This window comes from Bombina bombina, chromosome 1 (genome assembly GCF_027579735.1).
Source record: "Bombina bombina isolate aBomBom1 chromosome 1, aBomBom1.pri, whole genome shotgun sequence".
NCBI classification, from domain to species: Eukaryota; Metazoa; Chordata; class Amphibia; order Anura; family Bombinatoridae; genus Bombina; species Bombina bombina.
In genome coordinates this window covers 1,564,659,254-1,564,682,944 of record NC_069499.1, presented here as the reverse complement: position 1 = coordinate 1,564,682,944, position 23,691 = coordinate 1,564,659,254, and the positions used below count along the sequence as shown (strand labels likewise).

The following is a 23,691-nucleotide window of genomic DNA, read 5'->3' as shown; positions in this document are numbered from 1 at the left end:
CAGATGAACAGTTATAGATATATACAGATTACAGATGAACAGTTATATATATATACAGATTACAGATGAACAGTTATAGATATATACAGATTACAGATGAACAGTTATAGATATATACAGATTACAGATGAACAGTTATAGACATATACAGATTACAGATGAACAGTTATAGATATATACAGATTACAGATGAACAGTTATAGATATATACAGATTACAGATGAACAGTTATATATATATATATACAGATTACAGATGAACAGTTATAGATATATACAGATTACAGATGAACAGTTATATACATATACAGATTACAGATGAACAGTTATAGATATATACAGATTACAGATGAACAGTTATAGATATATACAGATTACAGATGAACAGTTATATATATATACAGATTACAGATGAACAGTTATAGATATATACAGATTATAGATGAACAGTTATATACATATACAGATTACAGATGAACAGTTATATATATATACAGATTACAGATGAACAGTTATAGATATATACAGATTACAGATGAACAGTTATATACATATACAGATTACAGATGAACAGTTATAGATATATACAGATCTGCTTTGTCTGGCAGCAGTCTTCTTGCTTTTTCATTACTATATATATATATATAAATATATGAATATATAAAGTTATAGATATATACAGATTACAGTATATATAGGAATGAAACACAACATTTTTCTCTCATGATTCAGACAGAACATGTTATTTAAAACAACTTTTTTTTTGCTTCTATTATCTAAATAGTTCAATTCACTATCACCGAGATTACGAGTTTTGCGGTAACAGGGGTGCGGTGCTAACGCTCAGTTTCAGCTCACCGCTCACCTACAAACAACGCTGGTATTACAGGGTTTTTTCAACCTGGCGTTAGCCTCTAAAATGTGAGCGGAGAGCAAAATTTAGCTCCACATCTCACCTCAATACCAGCGCTGCTTACGGTAGCGATGAGCAGGCTAAACGTGCTCGTGCACGATTTCCCCATAGGAATCAATGGGGCTGAGCCGGCTGAAAAAAACCTAACACCTGCCAAAAAGCAGCGTTCAGCTCCTAACGCAGCCCCATTGATTCATATGGGGAAAGAACATTTATGTCTACACCCTAACATGAACCCTGAGTCTAAACACCCCTAATCTTACACTTATTAACCCCTAATCTGCCGCACCGACATCACCGCCACCTACATTATATTGATTAACCCCTAATCTGCCGCTCCGGACACCGCCGCCACCTACATTATTCCTATGAACCCCTAATCTGCTGCCCCCAACCTCACCGACACCTACATACTATTTATTAACCCCTAATCTGCCGCCCCCAATGTCGCCGCAACCTACCTACAATTTTTAACCCCTAATCTGCCTCCCCCATTATCGCCGCCACTATAATAAAGTTATTAACCCCTAAGCCTAAATCTAAACCTAAGTCTAACACCCCCCCTAATTTAAATATTATTTAAAATAATCAAAATAAAATTACTACAATTAAATAAATTAATCCTATTTAAAACTAAATACTTACCTATAAAATAAACCCTAAAATAGCTACAATATAACTAATAATTACATTACACAGTAGCCATCTTAGGGTTTATTTTTATTTTACAGGCAACTTTGTATTTATTCTAACTAGGTACAATAGTTATTAAATAGTTATTAACTATTTAATAACTACCTAGCTAAAATAAAGACAAATATACCTGTAAAATAAATCCTAACCTAAGTTACAATTACACCTAACACTACACTATCCTTAAATTAATTACCTAAACTAACTACAATTAAATACAATTAAATTAAAGTACAAAAACAAACACTAAATTACAGAAAATAAAAAAATTATTACAAGAATTTTAAACTAATTACACCTAATCTAATCCCCCTAATAAAATAAAAAAGCCCCCCAAAATAATAAAAATCCCTACCCTATACTAAATTACAAATAGCCCTTAAAAGGGCTTTTTGCGGGGCATTGCCCCAAAGTAATGATAGTGTAGTGTTAGGTGTAATTGTAATTTAGGTTAGGATTTATTTTACAGGTATATTTGTCTTTATTTTAACTAGGTAGTTATTATATAGTTAATAACTATTTAATAACTATTGTACCTAGTTAAAATAAATACAAACTTGCCTGTAAAATAAATATAAACCCTAAGATAGATACAAATGTAACTATTAGTTATATTGTAGCTATCGAAGGGTTTATTTTACAGGTAAGTATTTAGTTTTAAATAGGAATAATTTATTTAATTGTAGTAATTTTATTTCGTTTTATTTAAATTATATTTAAGTTGGGGGGGGGTTAGACTTAGGGTTAGACTTAGGTTTAGGGGGTAATAAATTTAATATAGTAGCGGCGACGTTGGGGGCGGCAGATTAGTGGTTAATAAATGTAGGTTGGTGAGGCCGATGTTAATAAAATTTAACTAGTGTTTGCGAGGTGGCAGTGCGGCGGTTTAGGGGTTAATATATTTATTATATTGGCGGCAATGTCCGGTCGGCAGATTAGGGGTTAAAAAATGTATTTAAGTGTTTGCGATGTGGGGGGGGGGGCTCGGTTTAGGGGTTAATAGGTAGTTTATGGGTGTTAGTGTACTTTTTAGCACTTTAGTTAAGAGTTTTATGTTACAGCGTTAGCCCATAAAACATAAAACTTTTAAATGCAGTAGGAGTCTTGACAGGAGAGGGTCTACCGCTCACTTTCTCCAAGTTCTCCGGTGTTAGGAAAATCCCATTAAAAAGATAGGATACGCAATTGACGTAAGGGGATTTGCGGTAAGCTCGAGTCGCGGAAAAAAAGTGAGCGGTACACCTGTACCTGCCAGACTCGTAATACCAGCGGGCGTTAAAAAGCAGCGTTGGGACCTCTCAACGCTGCTTTTTAAGGCTAACGCAAGACTCGTAATCTAGCAGTTTGTATCCTTAGTTAAAAAGCATATCTAGGTAGGCTCAGGAGCAGCAATGCATTACTGGGAGCTAGTTGCTGAATGGTGGCTGCACAATGCCTCTTTTCATTGGTTGACTAGAGGTATTCAGATAACTCCCAGTAGTGCATAGCTGCTCCTTAAATAAAAAAGAATACCAAGAGAATGAAGCAAATTGGATAAAAGAAGTAAATAGGAAAGTTGTTTATAATCACATGCTCTATTTGAATCATAAAAAAAATAAGAAAAAGAAAAAGATTGGGGTTCGTGTCCATTTAAAAAATGCAAAGAACATTTTCTGCTATTTGAAGAACATTGGAATGTAAAATATTTACAGTACATACACAGTAAAACACATTTAAAAATATTAAAATAGAATAAAAATAATTTTTCATGTTTTAAGGTATTTGTGTGGAAAGGGCTCCAAAGTGTATTTATCTGTGCAACAGTTTATTTTAATGTATTTATGTTGTGTTTGGTGCACATTTATTTTTAACGCTTTACGTGAGGTCTTCAGTCATGCTAACCTGATGAGCGCACATTTAGTTTGTGCTCGAGTGAACACGTTTACTTTCAAATTGTAATATGCATGCAAGTAAGCGTGGTCACGATATTGCTTATTGCGACTTGCGCTAACTCTAGCACACCACTTGTAATCTACCCAATATTTTTATATAAAGAAACATATCTATCATCTATCTCTTTATCTATCTATCTATCTATCTATCTATCATCTATCTATTATATATACATATATGAATGCACATACTGCTCTAGAATTTTGATTTTTTTAAAATTTGTGATGGAAAATGATCTTGTGCTGTGAGAAATATCAGATCTGCAATGTTGATTGTGGAATTCATAAAGAAAAAATCCATTAAAACTTTGCAGATCTCATTCACTGTAAGGGGCCAATTTATCAATGTCTGTCCGACATGATACGCTGTAGCGTATCATGTCCGACAGACATCGCTTAATGCCGACAGTATACGCTGTCCGCATTCAGCATTGCACAAGCAGTTCACCAGAACTGCTTGTGCAATGCCGCCCCTTGCAGATTCCCCCTGCAGGGGGCGGATTGAAGATCGGATCGGGCGGATTGAAGATCGCAGCCACAGAGTCAGCGGACCAGTTATGGAGCAGCGGTCTTAAGACCGCTGCTTCATAACTGCTGTTTCCGACGAGCCTGAAAGCTCGCTCAGAAACAGGGCATTAAGCTCCATTCGGAGCTTGATAATTCGGCCCCTAAGGATATAAAAGCAAGAATACTGGTTTTCAGTTTATTAGGAAATAAATGTATTTGTTCACATTTTTTTTTTCCCTCTAATTTAACTTTTTGTAAATGAGCAAAGGCTTTATTGAACTTCAAGTCTACACAATAATATGGCTTTTATTCAAATGCCAAAATCCACTTGAAGAATTCAAGCCTCTATTCAAAATCAAGAGGTCAAGTCTTTATGCAGTTCACCTGCTGCTGCATGAAACGCTGTAGGAAAATATACACGGCTGCAATATTTGGGCAGCCATATTGGCTTGGAATGCCTTTCAAATAGAGAGCAAACACACTTGAATTTGACTTTGCTGGCGAGCACCTTTGTTAGCAAACTGCAAAATATAGCCACAATGCAGTGCAGAAAAATGACTTGTATATGAATAATGCATCATTTTATTTTTAGTCCAATTAAAAATGTTGTCTCTTGTATGTCTCTAGGCACACACAGGACCCCTTAAAGGGACACTGTACCCAGAAAATTTCTTTCGTGATTCAGATTGAGCATGAAATTTTAAGCAACTTTCTAATTTACTCCTATTATCAAATTTTCTTCATTCTCTTGGTATCTTTATTTGAAATGCAAGAATGTAAGTTTAGATGCCGGCCCATTTTTGGTGAACAACCTGGGTTGTCCTTGCTGATTGGTGGATATATTCATCCACCAATAAAAAAGTGCTGTCCAGAGTACTGAAACCAAAAAAAAGCTTAGATGCCTTCTTTTTCAAATAATGATAGCAAGAGAATGAAGAAAAATTGATAATAGGAGTAAATTAGAAAGTTGCTTAAAATTGCATGCTCTTTCTGAATTACAAAAGAAAAAAATTGGGTACAGTGTCCCTTTAAGTTACATAAACAAATGCTTAAAATAAAAATCCTATGAAAGAAATAATAAAGAAATGTCTTGTTAAACCCAATTTTTCTCTTTCATGATTCAGATAGAGAACACCATTTTAAACAACTTTCTAATTTACTTCTATTATCTAATTTGCTTCATTCTCTTGATATTCTTTCCTGAAAAGCATATCTAGATAGGCTCAGTAGCTTCTGATTGGTGGCTGCACATAGATGCCTCCTGTGATTGGCTCACCCGTGTGCATTGCTATTTCTTTAACAAAGGATATCTAAAGAGTGAAGCAAATTAGATAATAGAAGTAAATTGGAATGCTGTTTAAAATTGTATTATCTCTCTGAGTAATGAAAGAAAATTTTGGGGTTTAATGTCCCTTTAATATAAACAAATATATGTCTACATCTGTGTTTTTCTACCAACCAAGGCTTTTGTGACAAAAAGGCCATGGGGCTGAGCTTGATGCCCCTGTTTCCGCTGTTAACAGCAGTTATGAAGCAGCGGTCTTAAGACCGCTGCTCCATAACTGGTCCAACTGCTCTGAGGCTGAGGACATCAATTCCCCCGATCCTATACGATCGGGCTGATTGACACCCCCTGCTAGGGGCCAATCATGAATCTAGAACTGCTGACTGGATCTGTGGCAATCTCTGATCGGGACCAGCAGTGCTCTGTGGGTCCTGAACAGTACTTCTACTATTTAAAAGAAAAAATAGACAGCGCTCAAACAATATTGTTTAATAAATATAGAATATATTTATTAAAACATATTGTGCAATATTGTCCCAGTACTGATTGAAACCTATTCACGTTCTTCTGAGCTGTGAACCCAGCTCTAAGTAAATACAGTCTGTATAGTTGGATCAAATAGTAACTGAAAGTTCTCTCCACTGGATACTTTTCAATCAGCTTTATTAAAAACAAAATAGCAGGCAGTTTGGTCACAGACATAGGGGCCGATTTATTAACAGTCAGATGGACAAGATCCGCTGTAGTGATCATGTCCGCACGACATCGTTAAATGCATACGCTGTTGGCATTTAACATCGCACAAGCAGTTCTGGTGAACTGCTTGTGCAATGCCATCCCCTGCAGATTCACGGCCAATCATAGCAGGGGGTGTCAATAAATCTGATCGGATGAGATCGGGCGGATTGATGTCTGCAGCCTCAGAGGAGGCGTACGAGTTAAGGAGCAGCGGTCTTAAGGCCGCTGCTACTTAACTCCTGTTTCTGGCAAACCTGAAGGCTCACGCAGAAACAGGGGCATTTAGGGCCATTCGACCTTTAATAAAACGGCCCCCAGGGCTTCAGAGATACAAATAAAACTTTCAAAATCCCCCAGTGAACCCTTGCTCTCAGGCTATGGGGTAGATTTATCAACAGCGGATGCTGCAATCTACCCCCAAAGTTTCAGGTCCATCTGAATTATAAGTTAAGAAGCAGCGGTCGTAAGACCGGTGCACCTTAACTTTTCGCCACCTCTGAGGCGACGGAATACAATCATCTCGATCAGATACGATCGGGATGATTGACACCTCCTGCTAGCAGCCGCGAATGTGCAGGGGGCGGCATTGCACAAGCATTTCACTAGACGTCCGACATATGATAAATCTACCCCTATGAGTCCCACAAAGGCCTTGTACGAAGTTCCAGCACTGCTGGCAAAACTGCTTGTTATTTTGTTTTTAATGAAGCTGATACTATTTGATTCAACTAGGACACAGGCTATGTTTACTTAGAGTTGGGTTCACAGCTCAGAAGAATGTGAGTAGATTTCAATCAGTACTTTTAACTAAGACTGTGACAATATTGCACCATTGTTTTTGTTCTTTCTTTATATATGCTGTGCGACCAGCAAAGAAATCCTTAGCTTTATATGGAGAAATCTTACATTTAATATCCTTTTATAATAGTGCAGTGAATTTATCTTTGACTTTTAACTGTTTGCGAAATACAATTATCACAAAACAAATCAAAAATACATTGAAAAGTTAAGTTACACTCATAATAATAATCTAATAAAAAATATTTTTCTTAAAAATGCACAAAAAAGTTATAAGGGCTCAAAGATTTGAGGTCTCAGGTGTTAAAAAAAAGGCTGCAAATGGCTTTAACATTGAGAAACATACATACTCATGTCTAAAGATGTATATGTATGTATATATTTATATATATGTACAAACACTTACATATATATACAGTATTTATCTACGTGTCTTTTCTACTATTTCTGCTTGCCCTTCTCCTAAAACTCACTGCATTTCCCTATAACAACAATAACTCCCACACTATCCATATCTCACCCTCCCTTCTCTCATCCCCTATGGTGAAATATAGAAATACTTCCCCATCTAACTATTCTGTCTCTAATCATACCCACTCCTACAAGTCTCACTATCACCTTCTCTCACTCACACTCCTATTACTGCTTGCTGCTGGTGACATCTCTCCTAACCCTGGCCCTGCAATAATCTTTACACTTTTACACTCTCGCTCAGTCTCCCACAATACAAACTCTAGGTCACGCAATCCTAACAATCTGATCTCTATTAACCAACAGCGCCTACCCCCTTTCTTTTCTTGTGCTCTTTGGAATGCTGGCTCTGTCTGTAACAAACTTACAACTGTTCACGACCTGTTTGTTTCTAAAGCTTTCAATCTTCTATAAATTACTGAAACCTGGTTATCTTCCTCTGACTTCTATTGCTGCTCTCACGCACGGGGGTCTCCACTTTAGCCACACACCTAGGCCAGGTGAGAGACATGGTGGCAGTGTTGGAATCTTACTCTCTCTCTCTCCTGCTCCTATCAGCACCTGCATCCTCATCCATCTCTCTACTTTTCCTCCTTTGAAGTCCACTGCATCTGCCTGTTCTCCCCCCTCTCCCTCAGGGTGGCAGTTATCTGCATCTGCCCCCCCCCCCCCCCGGACCAACCTCCCAAATCATTGACAACTTTGCTGCCTGGCTTTCTCACTTTCTCTCTACAAATACACCTGCTCTCATCTTGGGGGACTTCAACATCCCCATTGATAACCCATCTGCCCCTGCTGCCTCTAAGCTTCTCACTCACAAACTCATTTGGTCTCTCACAATCCACCCTATCCCTACTCACCGCGATGGTTACTCTATTGATCTGGTATTCTCCTACCTCTGCTCTCTCACTGACGTCACCTATCACCCATTTCCCATCTCAGACCACCATCTGCTCACCTATAATCTTAATGTACTAGCTAAACCTATTTCTCCCCCTCGCCCCTGCACCTGTAGATATCTGCACACTGTGGATTTTTCAACAAAACACTTACCATCCAAAGTAATATCCAAACACAAGACTGCAACCTCTCATCTCCGCCCCTGGTTACCCCCTCCACCTTTTCCCCCAACCACTGAGAATGAAGTGAGTTCCCTATTGTCTTCCTCACACCTCAATACCTGCCCACTTGATCTTATCCTTTCACATCTAATACCTTCTCTGCCTTCTACCCTCACTCCAGCTCTTACTCACATATTCAACCTATCCCTTACTACCGGTTCATTTCCATCTTCCTTCAAACATGCAAAGGTCACCACCATTCTCAAAAAACCCTTCCTCTACCCCAATTCTCCTGCAAACTACTGCCCCATATCACTGCTTCCGCTAGCTTCAAAAGTCCTGGGAAAACTAGTTTTCGATCGCCTATCCCACTTCTTGTCTTCCAACTCATTGCTTGACCCCCAGCAATCTGGCTTCCATCTCCAACACTCAACTGAGACTGCCTTAACCAAGGTTACTAACGATCTTCTTTCTGCTAAAAACAACGGCCACTACTCTATACTTATCTTACTTGACTTGTCTGCTGCCTTTGACACCATTGACCAACCCCTTCTCCTATGGACTCTCAGCTCCCTTGGGCTCTCTGACACTGCCCTCTCCTGGATCCACTCTTATCTCTCTAATAGGTCCTTTTCTGTCTCCTTTGCTGGCGACTCCTCCTCTCCATTACCTCTATCTGTTAGAGTACCTCAAGGCTCTGTTCTGGGTCCTCTACTCTTCTCTATTTATACTTCCTCACTGGTTAAACTTATCAGTAGCTATGGATTCAACTATCAACTCTATGCTGATGTTACTCAGATCTACCTATCCCCCCCTGCACTCTCTCCTGTCCTTTCTTACATCAGTGTCTGCTTATCTGGCATTTCTTCTTGGATGGCCTTTCACCACCTAAAAATCAACATGTCTAAGACTGAGCCCCTTCTAATCCCCCCCTCTAATTCTACCCCGGTTTCTAAATTTTCATTCACTGTTGGGGACACCACTATCTCCCCATCCTCCCCGTGTCAGGTGCCTAGGAGTTACACTTGACTCCAATTATGTCCTTCACATCCAATTGCTCTCTTCATCCTGTCGCAAACCACCTATGCAATATCTCCAAAATTCATCCGTTTCTGTGTGCTGAAACTACTAAACATCTAATCCGTGCCCTGGTAATTTCCTGACTTGACTACTGTAATAACCTGCTAACTGGCCTTCCTCTCTCCTGCCTCTCCCCTCTTCAATCCATCCTAAATGCCTCTGCTAGGCTAATCCACCTCTCCCGACGCTCTGTATCTGCTGCATCTCTCTGCGAGTCCCTTCACTGGCTCCCCATTAACACCAGAATTAAATTCAAAATTCTCACCCTGACCTACAAAGCCCTTACCAACGCAGCCCCCCCCCCCCCACCTGTCCTCACTAATCAACAGATATACTTCAGCTGCCCCCTAGGATCCAACAATCCTTGCATCTTTTACCATCACCTCCTCCCATGCAAGACTACAGGACTTCTCTCGTGCGGCACCAACTATCTGGAACGCACTTCCTCAAGCTGTCAGACTTTCCCCTAACCTCCCCTCCTTTAAACACTCCCTAAAGACCTTCTTGTTCAGGGAAGCCTATCTCCAAATCAGTAACAAATGAATTCCACTTGCCTAATAGCTGCCCTCATCTAACTCCACACTAACATCATTCCCACCTTTGCAGTCCCACCTCCTATTTCTCACCCTCCTACCCATCTAGAGTGTAAGTTCCCACAGGAATAGGGCCCTCAATTCCCCTTGTATTTGTTTATTAAACTTTGCCCAGTGTCTTTCATATTGGATTGTACTGTACTTTTATCTTTGTACCCATGGACAGCGCTGCAGAATCTGTTGGTGCTTTATAAATAAATAATAATAATAATACTAATAATTAATATTTATATGTGTGTACACATGAATATATATATGTTTGTATATATGTATTTACAGACATAGATACACATATAAACACATAAATACATATGTACACATATGTAGACATTGCAGTCTTTTGCAATTAACTAGATGAAAACATGAAAAAGCATATTTATGCAAAATTCATCCAATAATATAAAAGGCCAAGTGTGTTTGTCCGAAGCTGTCATGCGCAGTAGAGACTGTGCGAGGACAAACACACCTTGCCTTAGACAGACTGACCTGGTAAAGCTAAAGAGAAGAAGAGAGACAGCAAAAGAGAGGGGGAGAGAGAGCAAAAGAAAGGGGAGAGAAAGAGAGAGCAAAAGAGGGAGGATAGAGAGAGCAAAATAGGGGGGATAGAAAGAGCAAAAGAGAGAGAGAGAGAGAGAGAGAGAGAGAGCAAAAGAGAGGGGGGAAGAGAGCAAAAGAAAGGGGAGAGAGATCAAAAGAGGGGGGATAGAGAGAGCAAAAGAGAGGGGGAGAGAGAGCAAAAGAGAGGGGAGAGAGAGAGAGCAAAAGAGAGGGGGAGAGAGAGTGCAAAAAAGAGGGGGGAAAGAGAGGGGGAGAAAGAGAGAGCAAAAGAGAGGGAAGAGAGAGAGCAATAGAGAGGGGGAGAGACCGCAAAAGAGAGAGGGAGAGAGAGCGCTAAAGAGAGGGGGGGGACAGAGATAGAGCAAAAGAAAGGGGGGAGAGAGCAAGAGCAAAAGAGAGGGGGAGAGAGAGAGAGCAAAAGAAAGGGGAGAGATTGCAAAAGAAAGGGGAGAAAGAGAGAGAGATAGAGCAAAAGAGGGGGGATAGCGAGAGCAAAAGAGAGGGAGAGAGACAGCAAAAGAGAGGGGGAGAGAGCAAAAGAAAGGAGAGAGAGAGCAAAAGAGCCGGATAGAGAGAGCAAAAGAGAGGGAGAGAGACAGCAAAAGAGAGGGTAAGAGACAGCAAAAGAGAGAGGGGAGATAGAGAGCAAAAGAGAGGGAGAGAGGGAGTAAAAGAGAGGGGGAGAGAGCACAAAAGATAGGGGGAAAGAGAGCGCAAAAGAGAGGGGGGAGTTAGAGAACAAAAGAGAGGGAAAGAGAGAGAGCAAAAGAGAGGGTAGAGAGAGCAAAAGAGAGGGGGACAGAGAGCACAAGAGAGGGGAGAGAGAGAGAGCAAAAGAGAGGGGAAGAGAGAGAGCAAAAGAGAGGGGAAGAGAGAGCAAAAGTGAGGGGGGAAGAGAGAGCAAAAGAGAGGGGAGAGAGAACAAAAGAGTGGGTGGGAGAGAGAGAACAAAAGAGAGAGAGGGGGAGAGAGAGAGAGCAAAAGACAAGGGGAGAGAGAGCAAAAGAGAGGGGGGAAGAGAGAGCAAAAGAGAGGGGAAGAGAGAGCAAAATAGAGGGTGAGAGAGAGCAAAAGAGAGGGGGAGAGAGCACAAGAAAGGGGAGAGAGAGAGCAAAAGAGAGGGGGAGAGAGAGAGCAAAAGAGAGGGGAAGAGAAAGCAAAAGAGAGGGGGAGAGAGAGCAAAAGAGAGCAGAGAGAAAGCAAAAGAGAGGGGGAGAGAGAGAGCAAAAGAGAGAGAGGGGGAGAGAGAGAGCGCAAAAGAGAGGGGGAGAGAGAGCAAAAGAGAGGGGGAGAGAGAGAGCAAAAGAGAGGGGGGAGAGAGAGAGCAAGGGGTGGGACCACTGTACTGCAAAAAATGGCCCGTGTACACGGGCTTTAGGACTAGATTTTAATAAAGTTTTATACTGTGTATTTACAGCAGAGGCAAAACTACTGGGGGTGCAGAGCACACAACTGCGACTTGGCCCCTGAGGGTAGGGGCCCAGCATATGTTTTGTTTTTTTTTAATAAAAAAAAGTTGACCTGCCACTGCCTGCACTGATATCATGTGAGTGTGACATGATGCCTCACTAGTGTTTCTGACTACAGGGGTTAGTGTTTCTGTTTTACCCATTGGTGTTTATGTGTGTTTGTGTGTTTGTCTGTATGAGACTGTGTGTATATTTATGCATGTATGTGTGTGTGTGTGTGTATGTTTGTGGAACCAGCAAATCACAGACCTTGTTACTACAGCATGGAGGGTGGGGGGTAAACAGTGTCACTATACAGTACCACTATATACAGTACGGGGGGGCTGTACCATGTCACAGACTACTGTGGTCACTTTATAAAGTACTGGGGCGGGTAGGGTCAGGTCAGCCATATCACTGGCAGATTACAGACTGTGTCACTTTTTTTTGCTCCATTGACATTGCATAGGGTTAGCGCATGAGCGAAAACTTTTTACTTTCAACTTGTAATGCAATCGCTTCCCGACGTGCGCAAAAATCTTACTTCTAGCGGAGTTAGCGTGCGAGCGGGAGTGTTAAATAGCACTCCACTTGTAATCTTGCCCATAGTAGGTAAAAACGGTATGTAGGTAAAAATCAAAGTATGTAAAAAAGGTGTGTGGGACTTACGTCTCTGAGGTACAAATCCCGATCCAAACAAACAATTGCCATGCATACAAAGAGTCGTAGATATACAGTTAATTAGGTACAGACCTTAAACTGCGATAGCCGTCATCATTCGGCTCTTGCTATCTTTGGTCCGCAACCTTCGTTACTGACACCGGCTTTCCGTGGGCTTACTTGCCTGGGGGATTAAGAAATACTTCCACTTCTCTCCCAGCTCTGCTTGCCGTGGCCCGGATATCCTTTAGAATAGCAGTACGAGCTATATCGATAGACTCCTCCTACTCCAAATGACTTGTACACTTTATCCTCCAACAGCACTAGATCCGTGTAAGTGAAAACCGGAGACCTCACTCCGTAAATGATAAATAGTAAAAAAGATGAGCAACAACGGATCTAAAAAAGTAATTTCATAGACTTTATTCCAAGTTAATAAATAGAGACAATCCACCTCGTAGCTCAGAAAATAGGCTGTGAAACGGTCTTACGCGTTTCAGCTTTTCCTACCCCACCTGTGTGCTCTACCTTGTTTTAAAGCCAGGTGAATCATTATAATTGGAATTTTGCAACAGGGAAAGTGCTACCCTAAAGAAAAGACTACAGGAGAGAGGATATACAGCTGGTACAATTAAAAAAGCAGAGAAGGAAGTGAGTAAGATGGAAACGGACCAGTTGGTAAAAATGAGGAACAGAAAAGAAAAGGATAATAGACCGGTCTTTATCACTCAATATTCCAACCAATATAAGGACATTTGTACTATAATCAATACATACCTCCCCATAGTCTATGGTGATGACACTTTAAAAAGTACCATTGATAAAGGGTGTAGATTTGTGAACTCAAAAAGTCCCAGTATACAAAATATACTGTCCCCTAGTATGTTAAAACCTACACCATCTACTAGTTCATGGTTAAAACACAAAAGTACATATAAATGTGGGAACAAAAAATGTAAGGCATGTGACTTTATCAACATTACTGATAAGTTTAAATCTCACTCTACGGGGGAAGTTTTTGAAACTAGAAGCTGTATTAACTGCACGTCTAAATTTGTGATATATCTAATAGAATGCACAGAATGTACGGGCCAGTACGTGGGTATGACCACGAGGGACATACGTACCCGTATAAGAGAACATCTTTCATATATAAAGAACAACATAAGATGCTCAGCTCTGTGTAAACATTTTATAGATAAACATGCTCAGAATCCTAGCACCTTTTCATGGTCTACTATAGAACAGATAAGGAATCATCCCAGAGGAGGAAATACATTTCGTACTCTCTGTAGACAAGAGGTGTATTGGATTCACAAATTACGCACACAAATACCATGGGGATATAATTCAGATATGGATATTATGAATTATTGGGAGTAACCATAGAAATTCTTCTCTGAAATGGTCTCTTTAAGATTTGACTTCATAATTTAGAATTGTAGATATGCATATGTAATTATGTAATTATGTGTAACAACACTGTACTATATATTATCTCCATCTGCAATTATGTAATCATATGTAACAACACTGTACTGTATATTATCTCCATCTGTAAGATTTTATTATGTTGCACTTCCTATTCAAATCTTAGAAATGTTTAGCTAAAAAGAGGTATCTGTAAATGTTACAAGTTGTGCATATATAACTGAGGTTTAACAGAAATAGATATATTATAATAACATTATCTAAGTAAATATATAGGGTTTATAAATAATTCCCTGTCTAACTTCACTATCGTGTATAATATGTGGTTTTGTGTATACTTTTCGGTCCTGTTAGCTAAGCTGATTGCATTATTATATTGTATTCTGAAGGTCCGGTATGTGTATACAAAAGAATGATCTGTTTCCTTTTGGAGTATATCTCCGTGTATATGTTTAAAGGCATAAAGTAGGCGTATTTTCTTTTAACCAAATATAATGATTCACCTGGCTTTAAAACAAGGTAGAGCACACAGGTGGGTTAGGGTCTATAATTAAGGCTAAAGCCGAAACGCGTAAGACCATTTCACAGCCTATTTTCTGAGCTACAAGGTGGATTGTCTCTGTTTTTTAACTTGGAATAAAGTCTATGAAATTACTTTTTTAGATCCATTGTTGCTCATCTTTTTTACTAGGTAAAAACCATGTTGCAATGTAATAAAATCCATAGAAACAAGATACTTGCATAAGGTTGCAGATCAACAAATAGTCAGCTCTCTTGAGACTGGCCAGTGTATGTGACAAACAGAAGCGTTTCGAGGTTCCACCTCTTCATGAATTCAGTGGACTGAGTTAAATGTGTTTTAGATTTGTTTCTACTATGTGTTTAACCCCTTTGCTGGTATTACATTTTTTACTATAAGGGCAGTTTATCTCTCCCAGTAGCAATTACACACACTATTTAACTGAACATGTGGCAGATTCAATATTGAAAATGTTGACATCCTCATTATATCTGTGTATATATAATTTATATCAAATTATTCAGTGTAACATGAGTAAACTATTTTAATATCTATTTTTTTTTTCAGTTTTTAGTGCACATTTATAATGATTTTTATATTTTAGCAGATACCAAGAAAACAGAAGAAATCATTGGAATGAGGAACCAAGAAAACACAAGTGAGTGATTTGCCATTCATTTATTATTTCATTTATAATGTATTCTTTCTTGAGTATGTGATCTTAAATAACTTTCCATTTTATTTATATCAGATTTGTTTTGTTCGCTTTATATCCTTTGTTAAAAAAGTATACCTAGGTAGGCTCAGAAGCTGCTGATTGGTAGCGGCACATATATACCTTTTTGTCATTGGCTTTCAGCTAGCTACCAGTAGTGCATTACTGATCCTTTAACAAAGGAATGAAGCAAATAAGATAGAAGAAGTTAACTGGAAAGCAAATAGTAAAAATATAAAATGCAAAAAGAAAATGCTCTGAGAAGTTAAAGCATTTTATGATTGCACTATTGGTCGCATATAACAACGAGATTCATCACAATCCTTTAGAAATATGTATTAATACCTAGATTACAAGTGGAGCACAAAATTGTGCTTTTGCAAGCGAGATATCTGGGCTCCATTCGTAATACAAGCGCATGATAGTTTTGCACTCACGAGAGCGGGCTTCCATAGGCTCCAAAGGGGGCCTCGTTTTCATGCCAATAGTCACAGCAGAAATCATAGCACAGAGAAGGGGTAAGTCGCACAGCGATGGGCAGCAAATTTTAAATATATATGTATAGGAATATATACATATATATATATTTATGTGTTATTATGTGTATATACGTATATATTTATGTGTTACTATGTGTATATACATATATATATTTATGTGTTATTATGTGTATATACGTATATATTTATGTGTTAGTATGTGTATATACATATATATTTATGTGTTACTATGTGTATATACATAAATATTTATGTGTTATTATGTGTATATACGTATATATTTATGTGTTACTATGTGTATATACATATATATATTTATGTGTTATTATGTGTATATACGTATATATTTATTTGTTACTATGTGTATATACATATATATTTATGTGTTACTATGTGTATATACATATATATTTATGTGGTACTATGTGTATATACATATATATTTATGTGTTAGTATGTGTATATACATATATATTTATGTGTTAGTATGTGTATATACATATATATATTTATGTGTTATTATGTGTATATACATATATATTTATGTGTTAGTATGTGTATATACATATATATTTATGTGTTACTATGTGTATATACATATATATTTATGTGTTAGTATGTGTATATACATATATATTTATGTGTTAGTATGTGTATATACATATATATTTATGTGTTACTATGTGTATATACATATATATTTATGTGTTATTAGGTGTATATACATATATATTTATGTGTTAGTATGTGTATATACATATATATTTATGTGTTAGTATGTGTATATACATATATATTTATGTGTTACTATGTGTATATACAGATATATTTATGTGTTACTATGTGTATATACATATATATTTATGTGCTATTATGTGTATATACATATATATTTATGTGTTAGTATGTGTATATACATATATATTTATGTGTTACTATGTGTATATACATATATATATTTATGTGTTACTATGTGTATATACATATATATTTATGTGTTATTATGTGTATATACAGATATATTTATGTGTTACTATGTGTATATACATATATATTTATGTGTTATTATGTGTATATACATATATATTTATGTGTTACTATGTGTATATACATATATATTTATGTGTTACTATGTGTATATACATATATATTTATGTGTTACTATGTGTATATACATATATATTTATGTGTTAGTATGTGTATATACATATATATTTATGTGTTAGTATGTGTATATACATATATATTTATGTGTTACTATGTGTATATACAGATATATTTATGTGTTACTATGTGTATATACATATATATTTATGTGTTATTATGTGTATATACATATATATATTTATGTGTTAGTATGTGTATATACATATATATATTTATGTGTTAGTATGTGTATATACATATATATTTATGTGTTAGTATGTGTATATACATATATATTTATGTGTTACTATGTGTATATACAGATATATTTATGTGTTACTATGTGTATATACATATATATTTATGTGTTATTATGTGTATATACATATATATTTATGTGTTAGTATGTGTATATACATATATATTTATGTTTTACTATGTGTATATATACATATATATTTATGTGTTATTATGTGTATATACATATATATTTATTTGTTACTATGTGTATATACAGATATATTTATGTGTTACTATGTGTATATACATATATATTTATGTGTTATTATGTGTATATACATATATATATTTATGTGTTAGTATGTGTATATACATATATATATATTTATGTGTTAGTATGTGTATATACATATATATTTATGTGTTACTATGTGTATATACAGATATATTTATGTGTTACTATGTGTATATACATATATATTTATGTGTTATTATGTGTATATACATATATATATTTATGTGTTAGTATGTGTATATACATATATATATTTATGTGTTAGTATGTGTATATACATATATATTTATGTGTTAGTATGTGTATATACATATATATTTATGTGTTACTATGTGTATATACAGATATATTTATGTGTTACTATGTGTATATACATATATATTTATGTGTTATTATGTGTATATACATATATATTTATGTGTTAGTATGTGTATATACATATATATTTATGTGTTAGTATGTGTATATACATATATATTTATGTGTTACTATGTGTATATACAGATATATTTATGTGTTACTATGTGTATATACATATATATTTATGTGTTATTATGTGTATATACATATATATTTATTTGTTACTATGTGTATATACATATATATTTATGTGTTACTATATGTATATACATATATATTTATGTGTTACTATGTACATATATATTTATGTGTTACTATGTGTATATATATTTATGTGTTATTATGTGTATATACATATATATTTATGTGTTAGTATGTGTATATACATATATATTTATGTGTTAGTATGTGTATATACATATATATATTTATGTGTTAGTATGTGTATATACATATATATTTATGTGTTAGTATGTGTATATACATATATATTTATGTGTTACTATGTGTATATACAGATATATTTATGTGTTACTATGTGTATATACATATATATTTATGTGTTATTATGTGTATATACATATATATTTATGTGTTATTATGTGTATATACATATATATTTATGTGTTAGTATGTGTATATACATATATATTTATGTGTTATTATGTGTATATACATATATATTTATGTGTTAGTATGTGTATATACATATATATTTATGTGTTACTATGTGTATATACATATATATTTATGTGTTAGTATGTGTATATACATATATATTTATGTGTTAGTATGTGTATATACATATATATTTATGTGTTACTATGTGTATATACATATATATTTATGTGTTATTAGGTGTATATACATATATATTTATGTGTTAGTATGTGTATATACATATATATTTATGTGTTAGTATGTGTATATACATATATATTTATGTGTTACTATGTGTATATACAGATATATTTATGTGTTACTATGTGTATATACATATATATTTATGTGTTATTATGTGTATATACATATATATATTTATGTGTTAGTATGTGTATATACATATATATATTTATGTGTTAGTATGTGTATATACATATATATTTATGTGTTAGTATGTGTATATACATATATATTTATGTGTTACTATGTGTATATACAGATATATTTATGTGTTACTATGTGTATATACATATATATTTATGTGTTATTATGTGTATATACATATATATTTATGTGTTAGTATGTGTATATACATATATATTTATGTGTTAGTATGTGTATATACATATATATTTATGTGTTAGTATGTGTATATACATATATATTTATGTGTTATTATGTGTATATACATATATATTTATGTGTTATTATGTGTATATACAGATATATTTATGTGTTACTATGTGTATATACATATATATTTATGTGTTACTATGTGTATATACATATATATTTATGTGTTATTATGTGTATATACATATATATATATTTATGTGTTAGTATGTGTATATACATATATATATATTTATGTGTTAGTATGTGTATATACATATATATTTATGTGTTACTATGTGTATATACAGATATATTTATGTGTTACTATGTGTATATACATATATATTTATGTGTTATTATGTGTATATACATATATATATTTATGTGTTAGTATGTGTATATACATATATATATTTATGTGTTAGTATGTGTATATACATATATATTTATGTGTTAGTATGTGTATATACATATATATTTATGTGTTACTATGTGTATATACAGATATATTTATGTGTTACTATGTGTATATACATATATATTTATGTGTTATTATGTGTATATACATATATATTTATGTGTTAGTATGTGTATATACATATATATTTATGTGTTAGTATGTGTATATACATATATATTTATGTGTTACTATGTGTATATACAGATATATTTATGTGTTACTATGTGTATATACATATATATTTATGTGTTATTATGTGTATATACATATATATTTATTTGTTACTATGTGTATATACATATATATTTATGTGTTACTATATGTATATACATATATATTTATGTGTTACTATGTACATATATATTTATGTGTTACTATGTGTATATATATTTATGTGTTATTATGTGTATATACATATATATTTATGTGTTAGTATGTGTATATACATATATATTTATGTGTTAGTATGTGTATATACATATATATATTTATGTGTTAGTATGTGTATATACATATATATTTATGTGTTAGTATGTGTATATACATATATATTTATGTGTTACTATGTGTATATACAGATATATTTATGTGTTACTATGTGTATATACATATATATTTATGTGTTATTATGTGTATATACATATATATTTATGTGTTATTATGTGTATATACATATATATTTATGTGTTAGTATGTGTATATACATATATATTTATGTGTTACTATGTGTATATACATATATATTTATGTGTTACTATGTGTATATACATATATATTTATGTGTTATTATGTGTATATACATATATATTTATGTGTTACTATGTGTATATACAGATATATGTATGTGTTAATATGTGTATATACATATATATTTATGTGTTACTATGTGTATATACATATATATTACTATGTGTATATACATATATATTTATGTGTTACTATGTGTATATACATATATATTTATGTGTTATTATGTGTATATACATATATATTTATGTGTTACTATGTGTATATACATATATATTTATGTGTTATTATGTGTATATACATATATATTTATGTGTTACTATGTGTATATACATATATATTTATGTGTTACTATGTGTATATACATATTTATGTGTTAATATGTGTATATACATATATATTTATGTGTTAATATGTGTATATACGTATATATTTATGTGTTAGTATGTGTATATACATATATATTTATGTGTTACTATGTGTATATACAGATATATTTATGTGTTTGTATGTGTATATACATATATATTTATGTGTTACTATGTGTATATACAGATATATTTATGTGTTAGTATGTGTATATACGTATATATTTATGTGTTAGTATGTGTATATACATATATATTTATGTGTTAGTATGTGTATATACAGATATATTTATGTGTTACTATGTGTATATACAGATATATTTATGTGTTTGTATGTGTATATACATATATATTTATGTGTTAGTATGTGTATATACAGATATATTTATGTGTTATTATGTGTATATACATATACATTTATGTGTTACTATGTGTATATACATATATATTTATGTGTTATTATGTGTATATACATATATATTTATGTGTTACTATGTGTATATACATATATATTTATGTGTTACTATGTGTATATACATATTTATGTGTTAATATGTGTATATACAGATATATTTATGTGTTAGTATGTGTATATACATATATATTTATGTGTTAGTATGTGTATATACATATATATTTATGTGTTAGTATGTGTATATACAGATATATTTATGTGTTATTATGTGTATATACATATATATTTATGTGTTACTATGAGTATATACATATATATTTATGTGTTATTATGTGTTTATACATATATATTTATGTGTTACTATGTGTATATACATATATATTTATGTGTTACTATGTGTATATACATATTTATATGTTAATATGTGTATATACAGATATATTTATGTGTTAGTATGTGTATATACATATATATTTATGTGTTAGTATGTGTATATACATATATATTTATGTGTTACTATGTGTATATACATATATATTTATGTGTTACTATGTGTATATACATATATATTTATGTGTTATTATGTGTATATACGTATATATTTATGTGTTACTATGTGTATATACATATATATTTATGTGTTAGTATGTGTATATACATATATATTTATGTGTTAGTATGTGTATATACATATATATTTATGTGTTACTATGTGTATATACATGTATATTTATGTGTTACTATGTGTATATACATATATATTTATGTGTTAGTATGTGTATATACATATATAGTTATGTGTTACTATGTGTATATACATATATATTTATGTGTTATTATGTGTATATACGTATATATTAATGTGTTACTATGTGTATATACATATATATTTATGTGTTAGTATGTGTATATACATATATATTTATGGATTAGTATGTGTATATACATATATATTTATGTGTTATTATGTGTATATACGTATATATTTATGTGTTACTATGTGTATATACATATATATTTATGTGTTAGTATGTGTATATACATATATATTTATGTGTTAGTATGTGTATATACATATATATTTATGTGTTACTATGTGTATATACATGTATATTTATGTGTTACTATGTGTATATACATATATATTTATGTGTTAGTATGTGTATATACATATATATTTATGTGTTAGTATGTGTATATACATATATATGTATGTGTTACTATGTGTATATACATATATAGTTATGTGTTACTATGTGTATATACATATATATTTATGTGTTATTATGTGTATATACACTTATATTTATGTGTTAGTTTGTGTATATACATGTATATTTATGTGTTACTATGTGTATATACATATATATGTATGTGTTACTATGTGTATATACATATATATTTATGTGTTAGTAGTATGTGTATATACATATATATGTATGTGTTACTATGGCCTAGATTTGGAGTTTGGCGGTAGCCGTGAAAACCAGCGTTAGAGGCTCCTAACGCTGGTTTTAGGCTAACTCCGGTATTTGGAGTCACTCAAAATAGGGTCTAACGCTCACTTTTCAGCCGCGACTTTTCCATACCGCAGATCCCCTTACGTCAATTGCGTATCCTATCTTTTCAATGGGATCTTTCTTACTCCGGTATTTAGAGTCGTGTCTGAAGTGAGCGTTAGAATTCTAACGACAAAACTCCAGCCGCAGAAAAAAGTCAGTAGTTAAGAGCTTTTTGGGCTAACGCCGGTTCATAAAGCTCTTAACTACTGTACTCTAAAGTACACTAACACCCATAAACTACCTATGTACCCCTAAACTGAGGTCCCCCCACATCGCCGCCACTCAATTACATTTTTTCACCCCTAATCTGCCGACCGCCACCTACGTTATACTTATGTACCCCTAATCTGCTGCCCCTAACACCGCCGACCCCTGTATTATATTTTTTAACCCCTAATCTGCCCCCCACAACGTCGCCGCCAACTACTTACAATAATTAACCCCTAATCTGCCGACCGCAAAGCGCCGCTACTTAAGTTATCCTTATGTACCCCTAATATGCTGCCCCTAACACCGCCGACCCCTATATTATATTTATTAACCCCTAATCTGCCCCCCTCAACGTCGCCTCCACCTGCCTACACTTATTAACCCCTAATCTGCCGAGCGGACCGCACCGCTACTATAATAAAGTTATTAACCCCTAATCCGCCTCACTAACCCTATAATAAATAGTATTAACCCCTAATCTGCCCTCCCTAACATCGCCGACACCTAACTTCAAACATTAACCCCTAATCTGCTGACCGGAGCTCACCGCTATTCTAATAAATTTTTAAACCCCTAAAGCTAAGTCTAACCCTAACACTAACACCCCCCTAAGTTAAATATAATTTAAATCTAACAAAATAAATTAACTCTTATTAAATAGCTTATTCCTATTTAAAGCTAAATACTTACCAGTAAAATAAACCCTAAT

General features: G+C 33.7%; 1 protein-coding gene across 2 annotated transcripts in view; it reads left to right on the top strand.

The window, feature by feature from the left end:
* Window positions 1–23,691, top strand: part of LOC128656047 (uncharacterized) — a 91,365-nt gene that overhangs the window by 27,348 nt on the left and 40,326 nt on the right. Inside the window, exon 4 of one of the 2 annotated variants that reach the window (XM_053709714.1) lies at window positions 15,294–15,344. In XM_053709714.1, the coding sequence (XP_053565689.1) occupies window positions 15,294–15,344 (51 nt within the window). Of the gene's footprint in view, window positions 1–15,290; window positions 15,345–23,691 lie in introns of both variants that reach the window. The other variant, XM_053709707.1, reaches the window with a different exon arrangement.